At 33.5% G+C, this 24,758-nt stretch overlaps 1 protein-coding gene across 8 annotated transcripts in view; it reads left to right on the top strand.

Moving 5' to 3' along the window:
* Positions 1-24,758, top strand: part of Cntln (centlein) — a 314,434-nt gene that overhangs the window by 198,237 nt on the left and 91,439 nt on the right. For 7 of the 8 annotated variants that reach the window (XM_058586366.1, XM_058586368.1, XM_058586367.1 and 4 more), the window contains 2 exons: positions 11,190-11,281; positions 18,583-19,106. In XM_058586366.1, the coding sequence (XP_058442349.1) occupies positions 11,190-11,281; positions 18,583-19,106 (616 nt within the window). The remainder of the gene's footprint in view (positions 1-11,189; positions 11,282-18,582; positions 19,107-24,758) is intronic. The other variant, XM_058586369.1, reaches the window with a different exon arrangement.

Raw genomic sequence — 24,758 nt, forward strand, 5'->3', positions numbered from 1 at the left:
TAAATAAGATTGATATGACAGGATTTATTATTATTTAATTTTCTGCAGTCTCATTATTTCCATTGTACTTTTGGTTGTTGACAGTTTATACTTAATAATTACTTTTCCTTTATCCTTCTTCTTGCTTTTGTCTCAATTCCTATTGTTCCACTTGCCCTTACTTAGGTCACTACTGACTTTTGAAAACCAGTATCTGAACCCTTCCGTTTTATATCTTTAAATTTCATTACATTTCAAGCTTACTTAATTTTTGTCTTCTGAAACATGCATTTTTCCTGCTCTTGTCTGTATCTTCTCTCTCTTTCACTGGGCTTTTTTCCATTTACTCTTGAAATACTGGTGTCTCCGAGGTATTATCTTTGGTTTACTTTTTGAAAAATAAAGACATTGGTTTTTTCTTTTTAATATTTTTTAGTTGTTGGTGGACCTTTATTTTATTCATTTATTTATATGCAGTACTGAGAATTGAACTCAGTGCCTCACACATGTGATGTACCCAGTCTACCATTGAGCCACAACCCCCAGCCCCCAACATTGTTTTTGAAAAAATATGCAGATATATATATTTAAGCATAAGAAAGGTTATAAAGAATAAAGCAAAGAAGAAACTCCTAGTTCTTAAACAATTATAAACAAAATTTTTAATATTATCAGCCATCCCTTAATGGTTATATAGAAATAGCTTACATAATAAATTAATTATTTAAAAAGAATTCCATAATTTATGTACTTTTTAAAAAAGGCTTAAAATTTTTAAATATTTATTTTTTAGTTGTAATTGGACACAAAACCTTCATTTTATTTATTTTTAATGTGGTGCTGAGGATCAAACCCAGGGCCTCTCATATGCTAGGTGAGTGTTCTACCACTGAGCCCACAACCCCAGCCCCCAAAAAGGCTTAAATTGATTATATTTATTTGGAATGAAATAGAAAGAAGCTGAGGTGAATTCAAATGAGAGTTGCCACAGTGGCACAAGGCTATAATCCTAGCTACTTGGAAGACTGAGATGGGAGAATCACAAGTTGATGGCCAGCATGAATAACTTAATGAGACGCTACCTCAAAATTTTAAAGAAATTTTAAAAAGGGCTGAAGATGTAGCTTAATGGTAGAGCACTTGTCTAGCATATGTATAGTGCTAGATTCAATTCCCAAGACTACTCACTTAAAAAGAGGTAAATGAACTTTAGATAAATATTTCATTGATTCAAGAGATAGTATAACTCCCTCTATGTTGAGCAAGAAAAGTTACAAAAATATAGAAGATACAACTACCATATATTTTTTAAAGTATTTCAGTTTTAGGAGTATTGTAAACACAGTGTCATTAACAGAGACTAAATGTGTTTATTTCATTCCACAGGGTCAGAATTTATTTAATAGCAATAAATTCACATACTACACACTACATTTATTGATGGCAGTTGACTGAATACTTGTGGGTTACCTGGTAGTCATAAACCAGACAATTACAGGTTCTTTAATTCCAGTCTTAATTTCCAATGTCTGCAACACTCAAATCACAGATTATACTTTGGACAAATATACACACATATACCCACACATAAAAAAATATATGCACACACACATATACATAAACATACATACATATATGTATAGAAAGACTAAGAAAGGGTTAAGGCAGCCACAGGGCTTTAGGAGGCTGAACTGAGAGCAAAAGCAGAAAGCAGATATGAATGCTGTTATTGTAGGTGGTTGATAAAATTCAGAACCAGCCAAAGAACTTGTTCAGGGTGCAGAGCTGTCAAAGTTCAGGAACTTAATTCTAAGTTCCAAGGTCCACATGGATGACAGCTTCAGAGTATCAGCTTGAGGTGTCACTTAGAAGTAGACTACAAGTGGTCATCAAGGGCAGCAGAAGCTGTACTCTGCTAAAGCCCAAGGACAAAGATTCCAAGGTTCATCATTGTGGAAATTTTCCTAGGAAAGGCTCTTGAAAATACCAGGTAACAGGGTCAGTGTGTTGCTGTGTCCAGTCTCAGGGTACTTCTCCTTTTATGGGCCTTGAGTGAAAGGGTTGCTTTATTTGATGGTCTGGTTTGATTAGCTCATAGACCTGATTTTTCCACTATGATTTTGATACATTCATGCAGGGCTTGTGAGTAATTCAGTAAATTCACAAATAGTCATCTTTATTAACACAATTAATTTATTTATCAGTTTGTGCCTTATGGTTTTGCTAGGCAGATGGTAGTTGTTTACTTGTATAAACAAGGTATAGAATCATTCTACCTCAGCACTTAAACTCAAAATGAACTAGCTGATGACAAACTATTGCTGTATGAAATGGAGTGACTCAGATTTAGGCACAGCCTGAAAACTGCTATTTTGTACATCATGGAATAACTCAGAACAGGGCATACCTGCTCTCTACAAGGGTCATTAAAATTAAAATATTGCTATGCAAGATAAACGCCAGTATTTTTACAAAAACATTTATCACAAGGGTCTCCCTTAATTGCTTACGCCCTCACCATTGCTGAGGTTGGCTTTGAACTCACGATCCTCTTGTCTCTGCTTCCTGAGCCACTGGGATTACAGGCACGTGCCTCCACACCTAGCTTAATGAATTATTTACACACACACACATATATGTATATGTATTTTTTTCTTGGTTAACCAGATATAATTGACTGTATTCTTTCCTTCAAGAAGGAATCACAACTGTTGTATTTCTTAGAGCCTATGTTTTTGAGAACATATTACAACTATCTTATTTTTAAGGGATAAATTTGGTATAATTTTATTGGACAATATCTTTTCCCTCCAGAACTTTCTCTACGTCATTTATTTTTTAAAACAGAACATTGTTATGGACATGTGTTAAGAAGGTACTGAGGTTGTATCATAAATATTGTCACCTTTATTATTTCTTTATTTATTTTGGTACTGGGAACTGAATCCAGGGGTACTTTATTACTGAACCATATTGCTGGTCCTTCTTACTTACTAATTCTTAAAATTTTGAGACAGGGTCTTGCTAAATTGCTAAGGTCTTTGCTAATTTGCAAGGTGACTTACTTTAGCCAAAGTTGTGTGGGTGGAAGTTACATTATGTCAGTACCAAAACCAAGCCTAAAAGGCTCTGTATGTATATATATACACTTGCACTTTTGTGGTCAAGAATCAGAAATGTGGAGAAACGAACTTAACTTTAACAGACTAGACTGAGCTGAACTAGATGACATGCGACACGCAACAGGAATAACTGTTTCAACCAACTCACATACCCATATGCAATAAATAGATGCTTATTTTATGAATGAGTTTTCCCATTTGCTTATTTCTTGTATTGTTTAATTGAAACACAGGCCCTCAATTTTTCAGTAATGAACACCATAAGTGATATTTATGAATATTCTTGGAGTTGTAAGAAAGATGGAGGAGTCTGTCTAGCTTCTGGCTAACTTGGATATGCACTTTTTCAGGCCTGACCATAGGTAATTACATAGACTTTAAATGGTGTGCCTTATAGGGGAAAGCTGCCCTCCTACAACCAGAATTGGCACATAGCCACTGTTCTGCAGTATCGAAAGGGAGTTACTTGGTCACTGAGCAAGTGCCCAAGACTCCCTGGCCAACATACTCTTATAAACATCTGTGTCCCTAGCCTATGTCCTTTCTCCATTTGGAAGCTGTTTTACTGGTTGCCCTTTGGCTGAGGGTTCCTCTGCACAGATCTACTTGGGAAGTAGAGAACTTGCAATAAACTTGAAAACACTTTTCCTCATTTTAAAGACCCAGTGTGGGAGCTGGGGTTGTGGCTCAGTGGTAGAGCACTCCTCTAGCACATGTGGGGCGCTGGGTTTGATCCTCAGCACCACATAAAAAAAAATAAATAAAATAAAGGCATTGTGACCAACTACAACTAAAAAATATATATTAAAAAAAAATCTGATTCTGTGCTTTTCGTCTCCTGGCTCTTGTCTTAGGCTCAAGGTACACAAAACTAGTGGAAGGAAACTTTTTTTTTTGGAGCTCACTTGATATTAAGACAACTCCCATGTCAGTGCTGATGAGAGAAAAATAGAATATGAAAGTAGGCACTTTCCCTTTTTCAGCCTCTTCCTTATAATATCTCAGTAAATAATTAAAGGCAAATATATAACTTTGATTTTGGCTTGTTGTCTTAGCTACTCAAACATTTAGTAGCTCAGATCTCTACTACATAGCTAAATTCTTGGTAAAGATGGTGGGATTACAGTAACGATTTATTACTCAGTGAACTGTAATTTTCAGTGAAGACATTTAGTTGTGATAGGGGCATAAGGAATTCAGATGGGAGATATAGAGGAGGTAGAACTGATTTCAGAGGACATGCTCAAAGGATATGTTTAACTTGTAAAAATAGCCAGAGGCAAATAGGTAGCAGGAGTAAAATGTATCTACTACAAGAAGTTTCTATTCACCAGGGAAAACATGTTCAATAAAAGTAGGCCTGGGGGACCAAATTTACCCTTCCCATAGAATACTTAAAAACTAAACAATATATGCAAAAAATGGATTTTATACATTTACGTCATCTCTGAGAAGGGAGACACAAAATTATAATTACCCCAGTTTGCTGCCTAGGGAATTTATAAGCCACAGCACAGAAATGAAGAACCTAAGTGAAGTCTGGAAATCTTCCTAAGTTAAAGAGAAAGATCCTGGGTTCCAATGTGATCAAGAAAGCTGGAGAGGATGCTATGTTGGAGAATCTGCTCTTTGACATTGCTTTGAAGATATGTAGAAGGTCCCACTCAAGTTGTTAACTACATACTAAATTAGCACATGGATGTAGGGAAACTACCCAAGCTTAAGGAAAAACATCATCCAAAAGGATTAGAGGAAACAATCTCCAGACTCGAAGGTCCAATGGAGTTCATTCTCCTGCCAGCATAGAAAGGAAAAAAAAAAATTAAAAAGACAATATACAATCAAAGAATGACAGAATTCTTATTAGAAACAATTGAAGCCAGAAGGTAGGAAAGTACATTTTAAGTACTAAAAGAAGAAAGAAACCTGTCCATGTAGAATTCTATACTTAGCAAAGATATCTTTCAAAAATGAAGACAAAATAGAGATTTTCTTTTCCAGGTGTCAAACCAAATCACATGGCCAAGCTTAACTACAATGGAGCAGGTATCTATATTTCAGATCCAGAGAAGTTAATAAAGCATTTGCTGAATAATAATATACCATCCTGTGATTCAAAAGTATAAACCAATGACAGAAAATACACATGTTGCAAATACATGGGTTTCTAGATGGTCTGGTTCAATCCAGAATGGAGTAAATAAATTATAAATTTTAGACTTTCCCTAATAAATATTACTTAAATGGAAACATTAGAAATTTCATAATAGATGGGCAGAGGAAAATTTGAGTTTGTAATTTCTAGCAAGTATCTCAACTTTCCTTAATATTAAGAAAAGATTGTGGGTGAATACATACCCAAAAGAATCTGACTGAAAAAAATCAGACCTTGGGAAATGGGTACCTTATTTTGACATAGAGATGAGTCAAGGGAACATTTTTAAGTTTTAAGCTTTTTTCAAATAAAGTCAAAACTTCATTTGCAATAATAATGTCAAAATATTATTTACTTCTTAGAATAATTAATATTAAGTAATTCTTTATGGCCATAATTGAATGCATAGTAATTAATCTAGTGGGGATATACCTTTGTGCCTAAATATTTAAAGAAAATAATTGTTATAAATCCATGTACTTTATTTTTTATAAAGAAAGGGATGGTCAAACTCAGATTTTCTTACTCTACTTATAATTTCCATGATCAATATAAGACTATTTCCTCTACCCCTACTCTTCCTGGATATAGATCTCCTGATGTTATATTTCTCCCTAATCTAGTAACTTCCTATTGAGAATAAAGCCCAAATTCCTTAATCCCATTGCTATTTAACCTTTGCCTACTTCATTGGTCTTATATTTCATATGGTTAGCTTTAATTTTCTATCCTGCAATGAAAAATTGACAAAATAAAAGCCAAAATGTGTTAATCATCTAATAGTCCTGGGAAGTTGTGCTTGATATTCTCTTTCTTTCCTGTCACTTCCATCTAGAAAGTTTTGGACTACAGTATCCCTTCTAATCAGAAGCCTTTCTCTGCTCTTTTTCTTTGTGCCCTCAATATATTCTGTGTACATTGTGCATATAAAATATATACTTTACATATATAAATATATATATATTAATTTTAATCACATTAATATAATTTTACATAATCTATATATAAGTTTTTGGATTGCTAATATTACACTTGAGATCAAGCTTCCTTCTACTTGTTGCATTAAGAATATAAATAAAGTAGGTTCACCAGATTGGGATGGGGGAATTGAGGGAAAGGAAGAGGGGTGGGAATGGGAAAGACAATAGAATGAATGAGACATAACTTTCCTATGTTCATATACGAATACACAATCAGTGTAACTATATATCAGGTACAACCACAAGAATGGGAAATTATATTCCATGTATGGATGATACGTAAACACACATTCTACTGTCATGTATATAACTAAACAGAACAAATTAAAAAAAAGAAATATAGATAAAATAACAAATGAAACAAACTATGAAAGTAGTAAATTTAAGATGAAGAATTTTTTTTAAAGAAATAAGAGAATTAATATCAGGAATATAGGGAAATGCTAAAATCAGTTGCAACAAAAGTAAATTAGCAGAAATAATTTGTTATATTAAATTATAAACACCAATTCAAATATTAAACTTCCCAAAGCTAATTCATTTAAATGTAAAAATAAGGATTAAAATGTAGTCAAACACTTGAAAGTAGAAAAAAATAGTTTAAAATATTAAAATTATTTTCAAATTATGGGCTTAAGAAATAGCATAAAATTAAGAGGAGGGTATTACAAGGTAAAGGAACTGAATATAGCATACTCAAATATTTATAACCCAACCTTGTGAATTAATGAGATCAAGGATCCCTGATTAAAGACATTTTTAAGGCCAAGAAACCTATGTGCTAGGTATAGTTTACAATGAAGAAAATGCAAAAATATAATAAACAAGCAAACAAAAATTACTCATTCTTCCATCTCCCCACATTTCTTCATAGAAAAATTTGCTTTGATTGTCCTGGCAGCATCCTCTTCAGAATACTTGTGACTGGTAACAGAAATGATCTACTTCTCTTTTAACTTAACTGATTGAATAAATTCTTCCCAAGACTTCTGAGATAAAGTCAAAGGGCATAGGTTGAATCTCAAGGAAGATATGCCACATATTAATAGTAGTAGTCATATGAAATGACTAAAGATTCTGTCCTATCCACCAAAAGCAATTGATTTCTTGCTTTCCTCCAAGAGAAATGGGACTTTATTTTTTATTGACTTATGGTCACTTTTCAGAGAAGAGAGGTTCAAATTATGATCAGTAAATCTATCTTATGTAAGACAGCATTTAACAAAACATAAAAGTTTTTTTGTAAGGCAGGTCTAACTGATTATTACATGTTTATTCCTAATTCATTTTTCTGAAATTGTACTGATTGAGCTGATTTTCCCCAAGCTTCTGACAGTAATTAAATGGGATGTTTCCTCCTTCCTTCAATTCTAACACTACTTTCAGTCAGTGCAGACTTCCAGGTTAAGGTTTCAGTTCCAAAAGACTTTTCTTACTTCAGATGCCCATTGGCAAATCCCAGATTTCCATTTGTGTTTTTCTGACCAGCCAACTTTAAGTTGGCGGTTCCCATAATCACTTCTGCAGATTTGATAATTTATTAGAGTGGCTCGGAAAAAGACTTTATTTACTACTAAACAGATTTTTATGTGGTATTTGACTTAGAAATAGTCAAATAGAAGAGATGTCTAGGGCAAGGTATGGAGGAAGGGCACAATTCTTTCATGCCTTTTATGGATTTGCCACCCTCCCAAGACCTAGATGTGTTTACCATTGAACACATTGAAACCCATTGTTAGGTCTTTTAATGGAGGTTCTGTTACCTAGGCATGATTGGTTAAATCATTGGCCATTGATGATTGAATCCAATCTCCAGCCCTTCTTCTTCCCTCTACAGAAATCTGACAGTGGGTCTGAAAATTCCAGCTTTCTGATCACATGATGAATTTCTCTGGCCACCACCCCCTATCCTGAAGTTATATAGGAATACACCAAGAATTGTTTGATTAGCGTGAATTCTGGTATGGTTGAAAGGAGCTTTTCATGAATAATAAAAGATGCTCCTTTGATCAATCAGGAAATTTTAAAGGTTTTAGAAGCTCTGCTTCAGGAACTCTAGGCAAAATCAAACATACATAGTTTTATTGTATTATAAGTACTTCTATACTAAAACTGTTATTTTGCTTTTCTTAAAAATGAAATAGCATTATTCTTTGGGAAATTGTTCATACACAAATTAATACTTATTCTTCTTTTCTAATCTCACAAATTGGTATACTGGCTAATAGACTTTTAAGAAAGTATGTGTAGGAAGCATCATATCAAGATCAGGAAAAAAATTATGCTAATAGGTTTTTAAAATAATGTGTTAGTATAGTTAAAAGAATCTGAATGGAGAATAAGCAGTTAAAATTTGCAGAGGAATTTAGTTATTTAATGTAGTCACGGGGCTCAGAAAATAGTATCTCAAAGTATGATGCTTTGTCATGCCAAGCACTTTGAATGAAGGAAAATTGGAAGGCCTTCGAAACAGTCTTAGAATCAAGGTCTCTCTAACTTTCCTTGTTTCTGTCACCCTAGCTCAGGGAGAAGCTCTTTCTGAAGTTCCCTATTGGACTAAAGGGAAATTTTCCAAAAGAAAAGCACTTGTCTTGGACTCCCTTTCTAAATCTCATTAACCACAAAGACTAACTCACAGAAAAGAAGACTAAAAGGTGTCCACTGTTTTGTACCAAAGACATCATTTATTACTCTGATGATTATCATGTGAAAGAGTTTTTATTTGCATGATAAGACAATTATTGTTGTTAGTGCTGTTCAACCCCTCACTTTGTCGAAGTCTATTGTCTATTCTTCAGGCCCATTTACCTTCCTAAAAAATCATTTACTTAGCTCTTTAATTTTTTTTTTAATATCTTCTTCCATTTCCTTCTCCCCTAGTGAGAGAGTATTGAAGCTTGAACCAGCTACCCTTTCTTTTAGTGTTCATATTTTGTTCCTGTACCCATGTGGGCATTAGCAAAATGGTGTACCTTTTGACCTGTGAATCTATTGTCAGTTTATGTCAACAGAATTAAAGACTCAAACCTTCAGAGGGTGTGGAAGAAGTTCTCTTGACTCCTATAGTAAGCCAAGAGTATTAAAATAGGAATATAGAAAATAGAATAAGTTTAAACTATACATATTAAAAGTTAAAAAGATGGAGGGAGAAGAAACACCTAAGAAATATTACAAATCAGAATGAATTTCTATAGTAGATTTAAATATTTACAACTAAAATCTTAAAAATAAACCTCCTGTGAAGTGAGATCATACTAACACCCATTGTCTTAAAAAAAAAAGAAAGTATATGTTTCTAGCTACTTTCTCTTAGTTCATTTCCCAAATTCCAAGATCTTTGAAGATAAGATAATGAACACAAAAGAATTGGTTCCTTGTTTCTTTCTATGCCCTGGGCCTAACTGCTTGAATGTTCTTTATAAAAACTTTGAGGGCAAAAACAAAACAATTTTTCAACAGTAAACCTCAGGTGAATACATTTATCCAGTTTATCAGGGGGTCTTACATATACCTGGGGCAAAAAAGCATCAGAGAATTTTATTTAATCAATTTTTAGCATTTATTTTTATTAGCGTTATTTAGCCATTGTTAGCACTCTATGCTCTTTGACTATAGAACTTATTTTTAAGAGTAAATATTTCACTCAGAACTGTAACATATTTAAATGACTAGAACAGATGAGTTGTATTTGCATATTATTTATTTATTTTTTAAAGAGTATTTTAAATGAATTCAGTACCGTGTTGTTAAGGGACTAGTAAAAGAAACTTGGGAATGGATAGATTATTATCAAGGTAAAGGTACTTATTCCCCAGATAGCAAATTCTACCTATTCTAGCTTTTATTATCCTTAGGATAGTGTTCTATTTATTTCATGAGTACAGAAGTTTTAATTGGGTATGTCATGTTTCAAAGACAAAAGAAATGCCTAATTCACTCTAACAAACTTGTTAGTCACTGTTTATACCAAGAGGATTTCTACTCTACAGAGAATAATATTGTTTTCTTTTTCCTTTGTTGATTAATCAAAGTTTTACACTGACCTACAGTAGTCAAGCATACTTTAAAGCAAAATCATCTCAGGCGAACGCAGATATGTATCCTTTCAGCTTTTGTGTATTCTTTTGGCCCCTTTTTTGTTCTTTAAGAAATGTTATGTTTCAAGAATAATACATTAAGAACATATTCAATTTGTGACTACATTTTATCTGATAAGAAAAATGTTACAGGTTTTAGTAAATTTCACTTTTTAGTAATATTAACAGAAAATTTATCATTTTTTTCCTTTGAAGTTGTTTAGTTACTTGCATATTTTTGCTTAGTTCAAAAGGTTTTTGGTAGTTAGTTGCATAACCAGCATGGAAATGACTTGTAGAAGAACTTAATATATATACTTAGGTTTCTGTTTATTTTGAAGTCATAGTTTTTCTGGAAACATGATTTTTATGATTTACCATGCCAAGCTCATGGATCCTTCACTTGAACAAAAGGTTTTAGTAGGGGTGTTACAGTTTCAGTCCACCCTAATTCTGTTACTATTTGCTTTGTTCAGCAATCACTCTGATCCTCCTGGCAGGGAACAAGATTCAGAGAACAAAACTAGTAGTGACTGTGTAGATAAAAAGGCAATGAATTCTGCTTTTAAGGCAAAGGGGGAATAGTCTACAAAAGAATGAAAATGGGAATAAAAGTATAGCATTGTTAACCTGCAGATCTATTGTACTTTTGAAAATCTTAACACTACAGAAAAAAAAAAGTGACACTACAAAGACATATAATTGTGTGACTGAAAATCTTGAAAAAGATCACTATTTAGTTCCTGGCCAAATACTTAACAAAAAAATATATTCGATTATTCATAATTGAAAAACCACAGAACAGTTTTTCTTAAAATGATAGGACAGTGTTTCTGCAATGTACAAGCACCATAATATATTATTTATTCTTGTCCAGAACAAGTCTTTAGATACCATGAAGATGATGGGGTCAAGAAGAGTACTCCAGAGAAGAATGGGAAAGAAATATCGGAGCAGACATTACAGAAGGTAGTCTAATCTTTAAGATATTGAGCTGAGCAAGTTAAATCTGAATTTTAACATAAAGGATTATATTTTAAAACGAGGGCTCATGAACTTAAACCTTATGTGAATTCTTAATTTAAATTCATAATTCAAAATCATTGGCTTGCCAAAATGGGGTTAAAAAAATCAATGTTAGTGATATAAATGTGTAAACACTATGATTCCATTGACATAGACTAAAATATTTTCAAAGACAAAATGGAGAGTGTTGAAAACAGTTGAAGTTAACAGAATTTAGATGATATGTGCTTATTAATTGTAACTGAGCAGTTTAAGTTTAAAATGGGTCATGATGAGACTCTGTGCTACTTTACAACAAACGTACAGATTTACAATATTTGGACCAAAAAATGGAGCATAATTAGAGCTCTTACACTTCCAGTATATTTACCATTTTGTACTTGAAAATATGCATAGTTTATCCCATTTTATATAAAAATTTGCCATATGATTTAGTACAGCTTTTTATTTAGTAAGACTGTTGTCAACCCTGTAGTCAAAATACAGCTTGCCTTTCATTGATGGTAAAATGCTGTTTTAAAATCTTAACATTTAGCTTGGTGCCGGGGGTGCATGCCTGTAATCCCAGTGACTTGGGAGGCTCAGGCAGGAGGATTGCAGCAAGTTAAAAGCCAGCTTCAGCAAAAGCAAGGCACTAAGAATTCAGTGAGACCCTGTCTCTAAATAAAATATAAAAAAGGTCTAAGGATGTGGCTTAGTGGTCAAGTGCCCCTGAGTTCAATCCCCTATGCCTCCCCACAAATAAACAAATCTTAACATTTAGCTTTATAATGTTATACTTAGTCATATTTTTTTCTATAAATACATTATTATCAAATTCAATGAATTGGGCTCAATTGTATTAACATTTTTGAGTATTATAATTAAAATGATCTTTAAATTATTTAGTCTTGTAATTGACTCTCATTGGACAATACTGGATTGATTTTATATTTTATAAATCTTTAATACTTACATTACACTGGAAATGAACATGTATGTAAATAAAAATTTTATTTTTTTATTTTTTATTTTTTTATTGGTTGTTCAAAACATTACAAAGCTCTTGACAGATCATATTTCATACATTTGATTCAAGTGGGTTATGAACTCCCATTTTTACCCCGTATACAGATTGCAGAATCACATCGGATGAAAAAAAAAAAATCATGGGAGAGAAATGAATTACAGTAGATGGGGTAGAAATAGAAGATGGGGGGGGAGGAGAGCGGGGATAGTAGAGGATAGGAAAGATAGTAGAATACAACAGTCACTAGTATGGCAATATGTAAATAAAAATTTTAATGTAGGTACTTATTTTTGTTGTATCTGTGAATTGACTTGTAGGAAATCTAGTGATTTATAGCAGATGATGTGATTTCCCTGTACATTTAACACTTGGTATATAGTCAGATAACAAAGGATGTCACCTCATTGTTTCTGAATGGCACATATCGGATTAACAAGTAGTGGCACTCCCTCCTCCACAGAAAATCTTAACTAAACTTCTCTAGAAATCTTTACAGTAATTGATTTTAGGACTATCAGCAAAAGAGCCTCTACAAAAGAGTTCAATGTAGATAAACTTCCTATTTTCCTGTTGCTCTATTTTACTTGGCCACTGGCCTAGAAGAAATCAGCACTCCAGGTGCTGAATGCCACCCCTTTACTAGTTTTTCACAAACATTTATCCAATATAGTAGTTTGTAGAAGTGTGTTTGCAAATGCAAATGTGATTTTAAAAAGACAAATCTTTTAACAAGGCCTCTGGCCTTGAGCTGGAACTTCACTGAGATGTCTAAGTTTCTAAGTTACCAATTGGGCTCCGTGGTAACAGCTGGGAGGGGTGGGTAGGGGAGAAGAAGTTCTCCCCTTCTCAGGCACTGTCCTTGAAGGGTTAACTTGCCCAAAACAGTGAAAGAAAAAGCTGCTTATGTATGAACTTCTGCAGATTGTGAACTTCTGAGCCCCTCCTCTTACATGCCGAGTATAAAGTTCTGAAACTGCCTGAACTCCGGATTCAGGGGATTAATTGATTACAGTGAAAGCTGTACCCGAACCTGGCTGCAGCCAAATAAAACTGATCCCTGCTATCTTCCGTGCCCTGCTTCCTCTATCCCCTACAACAAATATAGTAACTGAAAACAAGAAATGTTCATGTTCATTTATCTTAAAGTAAAAGGAATAACTGAAATTATCTGTACTACTAAGCCAAGATTTCATATAGTTTATGCTTGTTTCAAAACAATATTTTTGTTTGCCAGGTTTTGTATAATTTTTGTTTATATGAACATGTAATGTTACTGTTTATTGCTCTAGAATAAAAATCCAATAGTAATCTATCATTTCATTCTAACTACCATAAATGACTGATAGATCCAGAATCTACTTTAAGACCTAGAAAATCAAGAGAAATTATTTTCATTGGAGTGTGTGTCAAATTAAGATACTAATTTGCCACTTTTTTTATTAACCTAATGTAGTTGTATTGGTTGTGCTTTAATTCCTCCTGGTTGAATATCTTTATTTTAAAAGGATATATATGAAGCTTATTCAAAATTGATTTAAAAGACAGTAGCAAGATGCAAACAATATTTGTATATATTAGAAATGAAGTAGATAAGCATATTACTTTAATTTTTAATAATTTTTTATTTTTTAATAATTTTAATTAGTTATACATGACAGTAGAATGCACTTTGATAAATCATACATAGATAGGGTATAATTTCTCATTTTTCTGAGTGTACATGTTACAGAATCATATTGGTCATGTAGTCGCATATATACATAAAGTATTAGCATTTCATAATGTTATTGACTGAAATATGTCCTCTGGAAATTTACATGTCAAAGTTCTAATCTCTTATATCAGAATTGGAAAGAGTCTTTAACAAGATAACTAAGTTATAATAAGGTTATTAGCTTAGGTCCTTAATTCATTATACTGGTATCCTTATAAAAAAAGGAATTAGGACAAAAAACAGAGTGAAAACCATGTGACACAGGGAAGATTGCTACTTACAGTGAAATGAGCAGAACTTCAGAAGAAATTAACCTTGCTGATTCCTTGTTCTCTGTCTTTTAAACTTCAGAACTAAGACAAAATAAATTTCTGTTTAAGCTGCTCACTCTATGGTACTTTGTTATAGCAGACTTATAAAACTAATGTACACACTTTACAATGACAGGTGTTTTATTTCAGTTGTGAAAAGAATTAACTCTTTGATACATATTATTTTAGATGTTCAGTACTGAGATAAAGTAGGGGCTTGAACTGATTTAAAACACAATCCAAATGCCTTTCACAGTTCCTCAGATTTTCATTCTTAAAGTAATTTTAACAGTTCTTGAGACGTGCCTTGAATAATACCTTAATAGATACCATGGATTTTCTCTCTTCAAAATCTTTAGAAGTAGTGTCTTTGTTATCTGTCCTCTACTTTAAACTTAAAGTCAAATAATTTTGAACAGTTCTTATGACTAAACTAGATTCACATTTGGTTGTTAACAGACTATAAACCACAGACCTTTTTCGTTAGTATGTGTAAGGGCAGAGAGACGTGCAACACTTGTACAACAAAGGTTAGGTTAAGGGAAAAGCATAAATTTATTTAATCAAAGTTTTAGGCAAGCGCTGTACTACTGAGCTCCATCCCCAGAACTATCCATTTTTGTGCTTAGATTCTATGAATCATGGAAAGCTGTGTTGAAAAGAATATGGGAGAAGTATATGACCCAATAACAGACTAAGGGGGAGAACCCAGAAAAGCCTGGTTGCTCAGATTCTTTATGGCCTCTCTGTGTAATATTCCCCACCCCCACCCCCAGGCATGGGGCAGGTGAAAAGAGTAGGTAGAGCGTGACCTTTCTTTGTATTATGACTTTTTTAGGGAGAGAAGAGTTCGAGTTTCAATGAAATTTTGGTTATCATGTGGTAGGGAAACATAAGGGCAGGAGGTCAGAGAGACCTTTCTTCTGAGGCCCTTCCAATGCCCTTTAGTTCAAAGTACTCAGCTTGCCAAAGTACCATTCTTTGGGGTATTGTGTACTGAGCCCTAACATATGTAAAATTTTCCTGAATTGTACCCAAACTTAAATAGATGTTAATCAAAAGGAAAATAAAAATCCTCTAATTTCTAGAATTGAAATCTCAAATTTAAGGTATTTACTTATTATATTTGTTTATGTTTCACTTTAATCAAAACTATAAAATTTATTTAATGGCTAATCAACATACTTAGAATAAGTAGTTATATTTTAGCTCAATAAATTTTAATAGGCAGCTGTTAAGATAATAATAATAGAAACAATAATGATGATAATTGTTGAAAACTTGATGTTTCCAGAATTTGTTATGATCATGTTTAATACTCATAATAAGCCTGCATAGTAGACATTACTAGTCCTATCTTTCAGATGAGGAAACTAAAGGTAAAATGGGTTAATTATCTTACCAGCTAAATCATCCAGAGCTGGAAATGAGAATCAGACCTGACTCAAAATTCTGTTCCTTCTAATTCACACTGATTTTTATTTATACTTTTATACTAACATTTCCAAAGTCAGTATTTTAAGTGCAGCTGATTGTTTGTACAAAATAGTGGTTTTTAAAAATAGAATTCATTCTACGTACCCTACCGTGGACATCCTAAAATATTTTAAAATGCATTTATGGAAGTATATTGTTTGGTGTAGTCTTTAAAGCCCTACTAAAGGAAGTTGGAGAGAGTATAAAGGTAATATTTTTGTTTGTCTGTAGCATATTTTATTAAAGTGGGAATAAAAATTGAAGATAGAGTGATTTGGAAGAAGTAACAAGGATTCAGCCAGAGTTTATATTTTCTTGAACACTATTTTTTTTGTCACACTAATCTGCTCTCCAATAGAGTAATTGCATTGAGAAGGAACAACATAATCTCTCTCATAGATATACACAAAGATATGTAATAGTCTGGTATAACCACTACTCTCAGTCAAGAAAAGGTCTAATAAGGGCCATATCATACTGTGGAATGAAGGGACTAAAATTAGATGAGATTCTTCTTATTATGTTGATAAATACCCCATGCTCCAGAGTAGGATAGCTAGTCAATAAATGACTGTTCAAATTATTTGAAGCTAGTTGAACTCACAATAAAAATAGGGGGGAATAACAGGATGGATAAATCAAAGATGACCTGAAACTTGTGTTTGGAAAACAATTTTATATATTCACCATTATAGAGTTCACTAAACTGGCAAATGTTAAGAATATGTACAAGTTTTATCTTATATATTCCTTTTTATTCGGGGGTGGACTTAGGTATGCTCTACCACAGGGCTACATCCCTAGTCCTTTTTAAACATTTTTATTTTTATTTTGAGACAGGTTTGCACTAAATTGTCAAGGATGGCCTTGAACTTGCAATCCTTCTGTTTTAGCCTCCCAAGTAACTGGAATTACAGGCATGTCCCAACACACCTGGCTATCTTGTACGTTTCTGGAATATTGTTAATTCACATCATTTATTGTTGTCTTAGTCCCTTCAAGCTGCTATAACTAAATACCAATAAACTGAGTAATTTAAAAACAATGGAAATTTATTCACACAGTTCTGGAGTCTTGGAAGTCCAAGATTAAAGTGTCCACAGATTCCGTGTATTCTTTCTGTTGGTGCTTTCTAGCTATTTCCTAACATGATAGAAGAAGCAAGTTAGCCCTCTAGGGTCTCTTATAATGACACTATTCCCACTCATGAGGGCCCTGCCCTTATTCCAAATTAGGTTTTAACATAATTTCTGGAGGGATCAAGTATTCAAACTATCAAAGTTATCAAAAATGCTTCTCCCAGACACACACACACACACACACACACACACACAGTGTAGAGAGGGAAAATATTATCTCCACAGATTTTTTTAAAATAAATATGAGTATGTGTAGTTTTTTAATCATTTAGATTTCTTGCTTATCTTCAGTTCTTTCCTGGCTTAATTGTTTGTTCCTTTTCCATATATATTTAAGTAACTCTTCTTAGATGGCTTATAGGATAGTGGAAAGGGGCACAAAATTCTGAATGTGAGTTCCAGTTCAAAGTAGAAAATGTTTACCTCTATATGTAATTAAAGTTTTCAGATTCTCTCTTTGCTGTCTGTTTTCTACTCTGGAAAGATAATCAATGGCTCTATTTACCTCATGTGTTTAAGATGATAAGGAGAGATCATGTTTATGAAACTGTTTTACAAATAGTAAAATATACTTTATAGGTAAGTTTTCCCACATAATCACCACTGCATTTATGTAAATATCCAAGTATTCTATGCATTCTGTACCAAAGACAGTTTAGTAATAAATGATTTTGATGTACCATTTTTTTAAAAGCTTCACATAATGGTCATACCCCACTTTTTTTTTTAATTTGACATAAAATGTTCAGTGATTTTGCAGTGCAGTATGGTAGTAGGGCTTGTTATTTATTTTTCAAGATCTTAATCTAAGTCAACTTCTCCATGAAATTTATATACTCTTAAATCAAAATTAATTATTTTTTCCTTGATGCTCAGAGTTATGGCATTTAGATCATATCCTTTATTAGGTTTAGGTATGCAAATTGTAGTTTTTGAAATTCTTTAAGGTCAGGAAGTGTATTTACCATTGCCGTGTCTTAAAACATGAATCATATTTATTTAAATAAATGGAAAAATTAATTCATGCAGCCTTGAAATCACTATAATTTTAACTTGTTAGACTTTTTTGGTGATTTTTTTTTTTTTGTATCATGGGCCACAGTTGCCACAACTACTATAATTACATTTTTTTCTGATTTGGAAAAACAGCAGCTGTGATAGGCTGCTTTGTATTTAGTCATCACTTTTTCATATGATACATGTTATTTACTAATAGAGTTTCTTCATATATCTGTTTTAATACTCTGTATAAATTGTTTTACTCTGAAAATATTTTTTTTCATAATGAGTGAAATATATACTCAAAGCGTTTATGGTCTTAGAAAACTCTGCAGTTTATTAGCATACTTAGTTCTGTGTCACTTTGTATAGAATGTTAACTTCTTTTACCATCTGTCCTATATTCAACAGATGTATTATTGCATTTTTGAATGTATTCATCTATACCACCTTAGAATTATTTAGAAATTAAGTACCTTAGATTTATTTTATCCTTGTGCTCAATGTAATTTTTCTTTCATTAGTTAGAAATGAGAATAAAAATACAGTAATTATGTTTTTTTATTTAAAAAGGTAAATTAAACTCTTTTGTTTAGGTCATTGAGTTGGAAAATCGGCTAAAATCTTTTGAGAAAAGGTCAAGAAAATTAAAAGAAGGGAATAAAAAATTAATGAAAGAAAATTATTTCCTGAAATCTCACTTAAAACAGCATCAAGAAGATGTGGAGACCAGAGAAAAAGAGTTAGAAGAGTTACGAAAGAAAAGTGAAGATGTTGAAAAAGACAAAACTGAACTTCAAGGAAAAATCAGTGAGCTACAGAGAGAAGTCGCTTCCCTAAGGAAACAAGTGGCAGAAGCTAATGCATTGAGAAAAGAAAATGAAGGGCTGATGAAATTGCACCATTCAGCAGACAAAGCTGGATTAAAGATGGCCACCACAGAAGGGAGATCTGGACAGTATGATTGTAAGACAACCACGACCAAGGTTAAATTTAAAGCTGCCAAGAAAAAGTGCTCTGTGGGTCGTCACCACACTGTTCTCAATCACTCCATCAAGGTTATGAGCAATGTGTTTGAGAACCTCAGCAAGGACGGCTGGGAGGATGTGAGTGAAAGCAGGTAAGGCTCTCATTAACTTAGCTCTGTGGTGGGGACACCGTGCATATGTAAAGCACTGGCAAATGGAGATTGAATTTCAACTACTGTCGATTTGGTATTCAGAAAAAATACTGTCAGATCCTTTGAAATATCTTGGGAGGTCTTGTTCTGAGCTTATTGACTGAAATTTGCATGCAAAATTAGCCACAACTGCATGAGTATTTGAATAGGTGCCAGGAAACCCAAAAGAAGGCAATGCTTGATTTCTTCCAGTGATGCTATTTTCATGCAGTCATGAGGCTTGAAATTGACAGTTTGGCAGGTTGATTTAATTTGCTGGCCCTTTGCATATTCACCACTGACAGCTAAGGATTCCCAGGCAAGCCTACTAAGTCAGTTTAGTTATCTTGTGACATGCCAACCTGGGAGGAGAAACATTTCCCCCCCCCTAATTTAGTTAGATAAATTTTGAATGACCCATTTCAGCTTGTTACCAGATGTCTACAAGCTGTTTAACATCCTTTAAATTAAGAACCATCTTCACTAATTATTTTATGTATGTATTATGCAAAGTCATTGTACTAACTTTAATTGAATGGTCATTAAAAATTACTTCTTAAAAGTTATAAAAATTCCTACTCCTTAAATTTTTTAACCCTTAGTAAATAGCAATAGGAAAATACTAAAAATCTGTATTATTTATTTCTCTTATCCTTGGCTATACTTTTATATACACTTGAAGCACAAAGGCAGATCAATGAGACAATACCTCTTTTTTATACCTAGGCAATAGGGAAGTTCACTTTTGCCAGAATTGCTAGCGATTTATCCAATTTGCTATAGTTTAAAAATGCCTGTTTCATAATGGCATATATTTCCCTTTATTTTTCATAGTTTTTGTTTCGTTTTTAAATTTACAGCAGTGGTTCTGGTTTAGATTTGAAAAGACTGTGAATAGTTTTCTTAATCATGGACAACTGAAAACTTTTTGAAACATATTTCCAAACTAGTATAAAGGCAAAATGGTATGATACCATACCTCATCCATAATAAGGGTTAGGGCTGACATTCCTATAATAAAAGACATATTAAAAAAGAGAAAAACATAATAGTTTATTTAATCAGTTTTACATGATAAGGTAGCCTTCAGACTGAAGACTCGAAGACTCATGTAAAACTCCATTTTTATGCTTAGATTAGATGAAGAGTAAATAGTTACATAGAGATGTGATTATACTGAAAGTTATAGTCTAATATAATAAACCAAAGGGGAGTTACAAGGCAAGATGTGTGTATTCATATTCTTCTTAGCCTCTTTTCTTGGCATTCTTTCTTCCTTGGTGTAAGGTAGGACCCTTTTTGGAATGAGGGTCTTATGATCTACTACACACAAGGTAAGTGAGAGAATTTCTTTGCTGTTAGCTTCTCCACCTTTAGTTATTAAAGTGGAGAAGGTTAAAGTAATATGTTTTAAGCTTTATGGTCTGCTTTGGGGAAAAGGGTTTCTAGTTTCTGTCAACTGCCTCAGGGAAGAATAATTCTGGTCTGTGACTTATTGGGAGAATGAAGAGTCAGAGATAGGAGGGTAGGAGAAGTTCAGAAAGACTTTGTTCTGAGTCTGCTTCTCAGTCTTCTATGTCCTTTAGTATTTAGGATGCCAAATTTCCATGCTTTGGGATATTATTTTCTGAGCCCCAACATTGTTTTATATTATAATCACCTGGAGGTCTCATAAAATTTCAAAGTTTATTCTACACTCCAGACTAATTATGACTTTGGGGTTGGGATACGGGCCTCGGCATATTTTGAAATGTCCTATCTGATTCCAATGTGAAGATTAGTTTGGGAACCCCTGTTTTAAATGCTCATAAAGTCAAACTCTTTGTCTTTAGTTAGGTTTAAACACTTAAAAAACCAAATTTATGAATTTAAAGCCAAGGATCAAATCTATATTCCCATTTTCTTAATATCTCTTTTCATGTTCTTCCATGTTATCAAAAGCTATTGGAGATAAAATCCTACCTAACTTAAAACCCACTAATCATTTATTTGTATCTTCAAGGAAATTATACTTTTAGCTGCAAATTGTACTTTAGCCATGTAGTACTGCTACACCATAACGTAACAATGCAGTTTACTTATGTGTGAACATGCTTGTGGTAATAATATATGAAAAATATACTCAGTTATAATTTCATCATATTAGTACATGTTTACAAAATCATATATTTTAGAGATGCAGCACAGTATATTTGTTAAAATATTGGAATTTAGATTAAGTGTTAAATTTCCCACCTGACAGAACACTCTCAGGAATCATTCAGCTGCAAAGAATTCTCAGACAATTAGAAATCCTACAGTGGAACTCAAGGGACTTCAGAAGATTTTATTTATTTTAATTTTTTGTAGACCAAAATATAAGAAAGTTGTTTGGTTACTGAGAAAAATGAAAGTTAATCATATTTATTATACAAATTTTATGTGTGTGTGTATGTATACACATATATACATATATAGTATACATTTAATACATAAATATATATTTATGTACCTGTATATATAAGTACATTCTATAGTTCTCTATTGTTCTTCAACAAAGAATAACAGAGAAGATAACAGAAAAGCTAGAAAAGCTCTCAGCCCTCACCTGTCTTTAAGTAGGACGTAAATTTATGTAGGTATTCCACCTCCCCTCTCTACCAGGATGGACAAAAATTAATCATTGGGGAGACTTTTAATCCTAATCAGCCTGAGAATGGCTTCAGAAAATCTACATACCAAACTTTACCAACTGGCACATATTGACCATTAATTTCTCACATACTTACCTGCCCACAGTTTTGCTACCTCTTGGGACTTTGTTCTTTTCTTTTGTCAAGTCACTACTCTAAAAATTTATTGTTTGTTGAAGATGCAATGATAAGATGGAATTATAAGATACCTCTTTGAGCTACTCACACCTTGCTACTCCCATGCTGTTTCCATGTTGCAGGTGTGATACACATGTGACTGTGGTATTTCTGTGTTACATGTGTGATACACATTGATGAAAGTGTTTGTTTTTCTCTTATTAATATGTCTTTTGTTATGAAGCGTAGAAGAAAAACAATTATTTTTTCATCCCTACAACTAAAATGTCTACATAAATTTTCTCTTACTAAATTCTTTACTTACTTGCCTTGTTACTTTCCCAAACATATCACAAACATTTGTGATTCTATTTCTTTACCCTAACTTTCTGTCTTTTCCTGCCAATGTATTTTATTTTCATTCAAAATTATTTTAAAATACACTAGTAATCTTTAACATTCTCTTTTATTTCTTGTTTAAGAAATAGCTCATGCCATTTAGATTCTTTCAGAGTTTTCAGCCTTAGTCTTAAAGTCTTTTTTATCGTTCTTCCATTATCAGCTTTTAAAAATTGATGTCTTCTGTTGGTGGAGTTCAGGACACCCTACTCAAAAATATAGCTGAAGGAATTTAAGAAATGTCAGGTGCTGGAAGAACTCTCCAATTTTCTTCCCTGAAACAAGCCATAAGATCCTTATATTAGAGATACCCTTTATATCCCTGGTAGAAATGACCATCCTTATCTCCAAAGAAGAGGAATCTGAATGAAGAGGCCTTGCAAAAGTGTTCCCCAGTTTTTTACAGTTAGCTCATATTTCTTTATAAAGTGTCCTTTGTCATGTAAAACTTACATCAAACAGATTAATATACTTTTCTCTTATAAATCTGCCTTCTGTTAGACTTCTGTTAGATTCTCTGAGAATATTAGACAGGTAAAGGAAAAAAATACTTTTTTTTCTCAACTATCTCTACTTATTTACAATAATTATAGCAATTAGGTACATAGAACCTTTAGCCACACTGTTCAAACCTTGGCTCTAATATCCTCACTTTGTAACTATAGTCACATTATTTGACCTGACTGTGACTCAGTTTTTTCATGTATAAAACACGCATAATATGGAAACTTGGAGGAGAAAAAGTTTATTTTGGCTCATGGTATTGAAGATTCTGTCCATGGTGGGTTGACTTCATAACTCTGGGCCCAAGCATCATGGTAGAATGTCTCTGTGGAGGCAGGAAGCAATATTCAGGGAAAGCCAGAAAGGAATGAGAAGCATGAAGGGACCATAAGGACGATGCCACCTTCCTAGACACATATGCTCTACCCAGTAACCCACCATATCCAACCATGTTCTGTTTTTCCATTCAAACTAGTATGGAACGATTAGGTTACAGCTTTCTCAATCCAATCATTTCACTCCCAAACATTCTTGCATTAACACAGGAACTTTGGGGGGACTCTTCATATCCAAGCCATAATATTCCATCCCTGGCCCATAAAAGCTCATGTCCATCTTACAAAATGTGTTAGTCCACCTCCAAGAGTCCCATAGTCTTAACAGTTCCAGTGTTGCCCAAAAGTCCAAGTCCAAAGTCTCCAGTGAGATTCAAGGCAAACTTTTGGCTGTGGCACCTGTGAAACTCAAAAGCAAGTTACAGATATCCAACATACAGGAGCACAGGATAAACATTCCCATTCCAAAAGAGAGGAATAGAGGCATAGAAATAGAAAGAAGGGATAGGACCAAATGTAATCAAAACCCAGTTAGACAAAAGTCCCATAACTTCACATGTATCATCTAGGACACATGGCTGTGAGATATGCTCTCCAAAGGGCTTAGGCAGTCCCACCCCTTTGACCTTGCTGGTTGCAGTGCACCTAGGCTCTCATCTAGCCTGATTCTCCTCACAGCCAGCAGATTTAATTGATAGACAGTCCACATTGCTGGCATATCTTAATTTCTGGGATATCTATTTGGACTTTGACCTTACCTTCACATCTTCACACATCACTCTCTCAAATGCCAGCCTGCAGGAATTATAACCCTATTACACTTTACCTGGCCTTCCAAGCCTTCCTGTGAAATCTCAGTGAAAGCCTCCATGACCCCTTAACACAAGAATCCTGCATTCCTACAGAATCAGCACCATATGGTTGATGCCGAAATCTGTGTCAAGTTCATACAATACCTGGGCTCATTGCATGGTGAATCATCTTCCTACGCCCCCCTAAGTAAGTAGGATGCCTTCTCAAAGGAATTTTCTTTTCTGCATCCATGAGCAATGGATGTGGTCTTGCAAATTCCTGAAATTTCAGGAGGCGTTTGTCTCTGCAAAGTACTTAGCATCTCCTAAGGAGCTGTATTCTTTTCAACAAGCATACCTTTGTTGGTCCCAGTTTTATAAATACTTATGTGGACAAACTACAAGTTTTAAAATCCGTTAGCTTTGTTTTCTGCTCCTTATTTTCACAGTCAACCTGGCTAAAAGCTGCTAGCAATATCCATACTACTGACTGCTATCCTTCCTTGAAATTTTATCTGCCAAACACAAAGTCTCAGGACAGGGGCAAAATTCAGACAAGTTCTTTGCTAAAATATAATGTGAGTGGCCAAGTCCAGTTCCAAAGAGTCCTTAATTCCCTATGAAACCTTATGAACACAGACAGCATTCTTTTTGGCATTCTGATCTTCTGAGCTCCCACAAGAATCACCCATTAAGCTCTGCTTACAACATTCTGAACTTTTCTACACTGCATTTCTAAACTTTTCTAAATTCTTCCCACAAACCATTTCCAAAGGCTTCTGAACCATACAGTCA

The sequence above is a fragment of the Marmota monax genome, unplaced genomic scaffold (genome assembly GCF_021218885.2).
Source record: "Marmota monax isolate L192 unplaced genomic scaffold, Marmota_monax_Labrador192_F-V1.1 WCK01_AAM20220418_F8-fsc00033, whole genome shotgun sequence".
NCBI lineage: Eukaryota > Metazoa > Chordata > Mammalia > Rodentia > Sciuridae > Marmota > Marmota monax.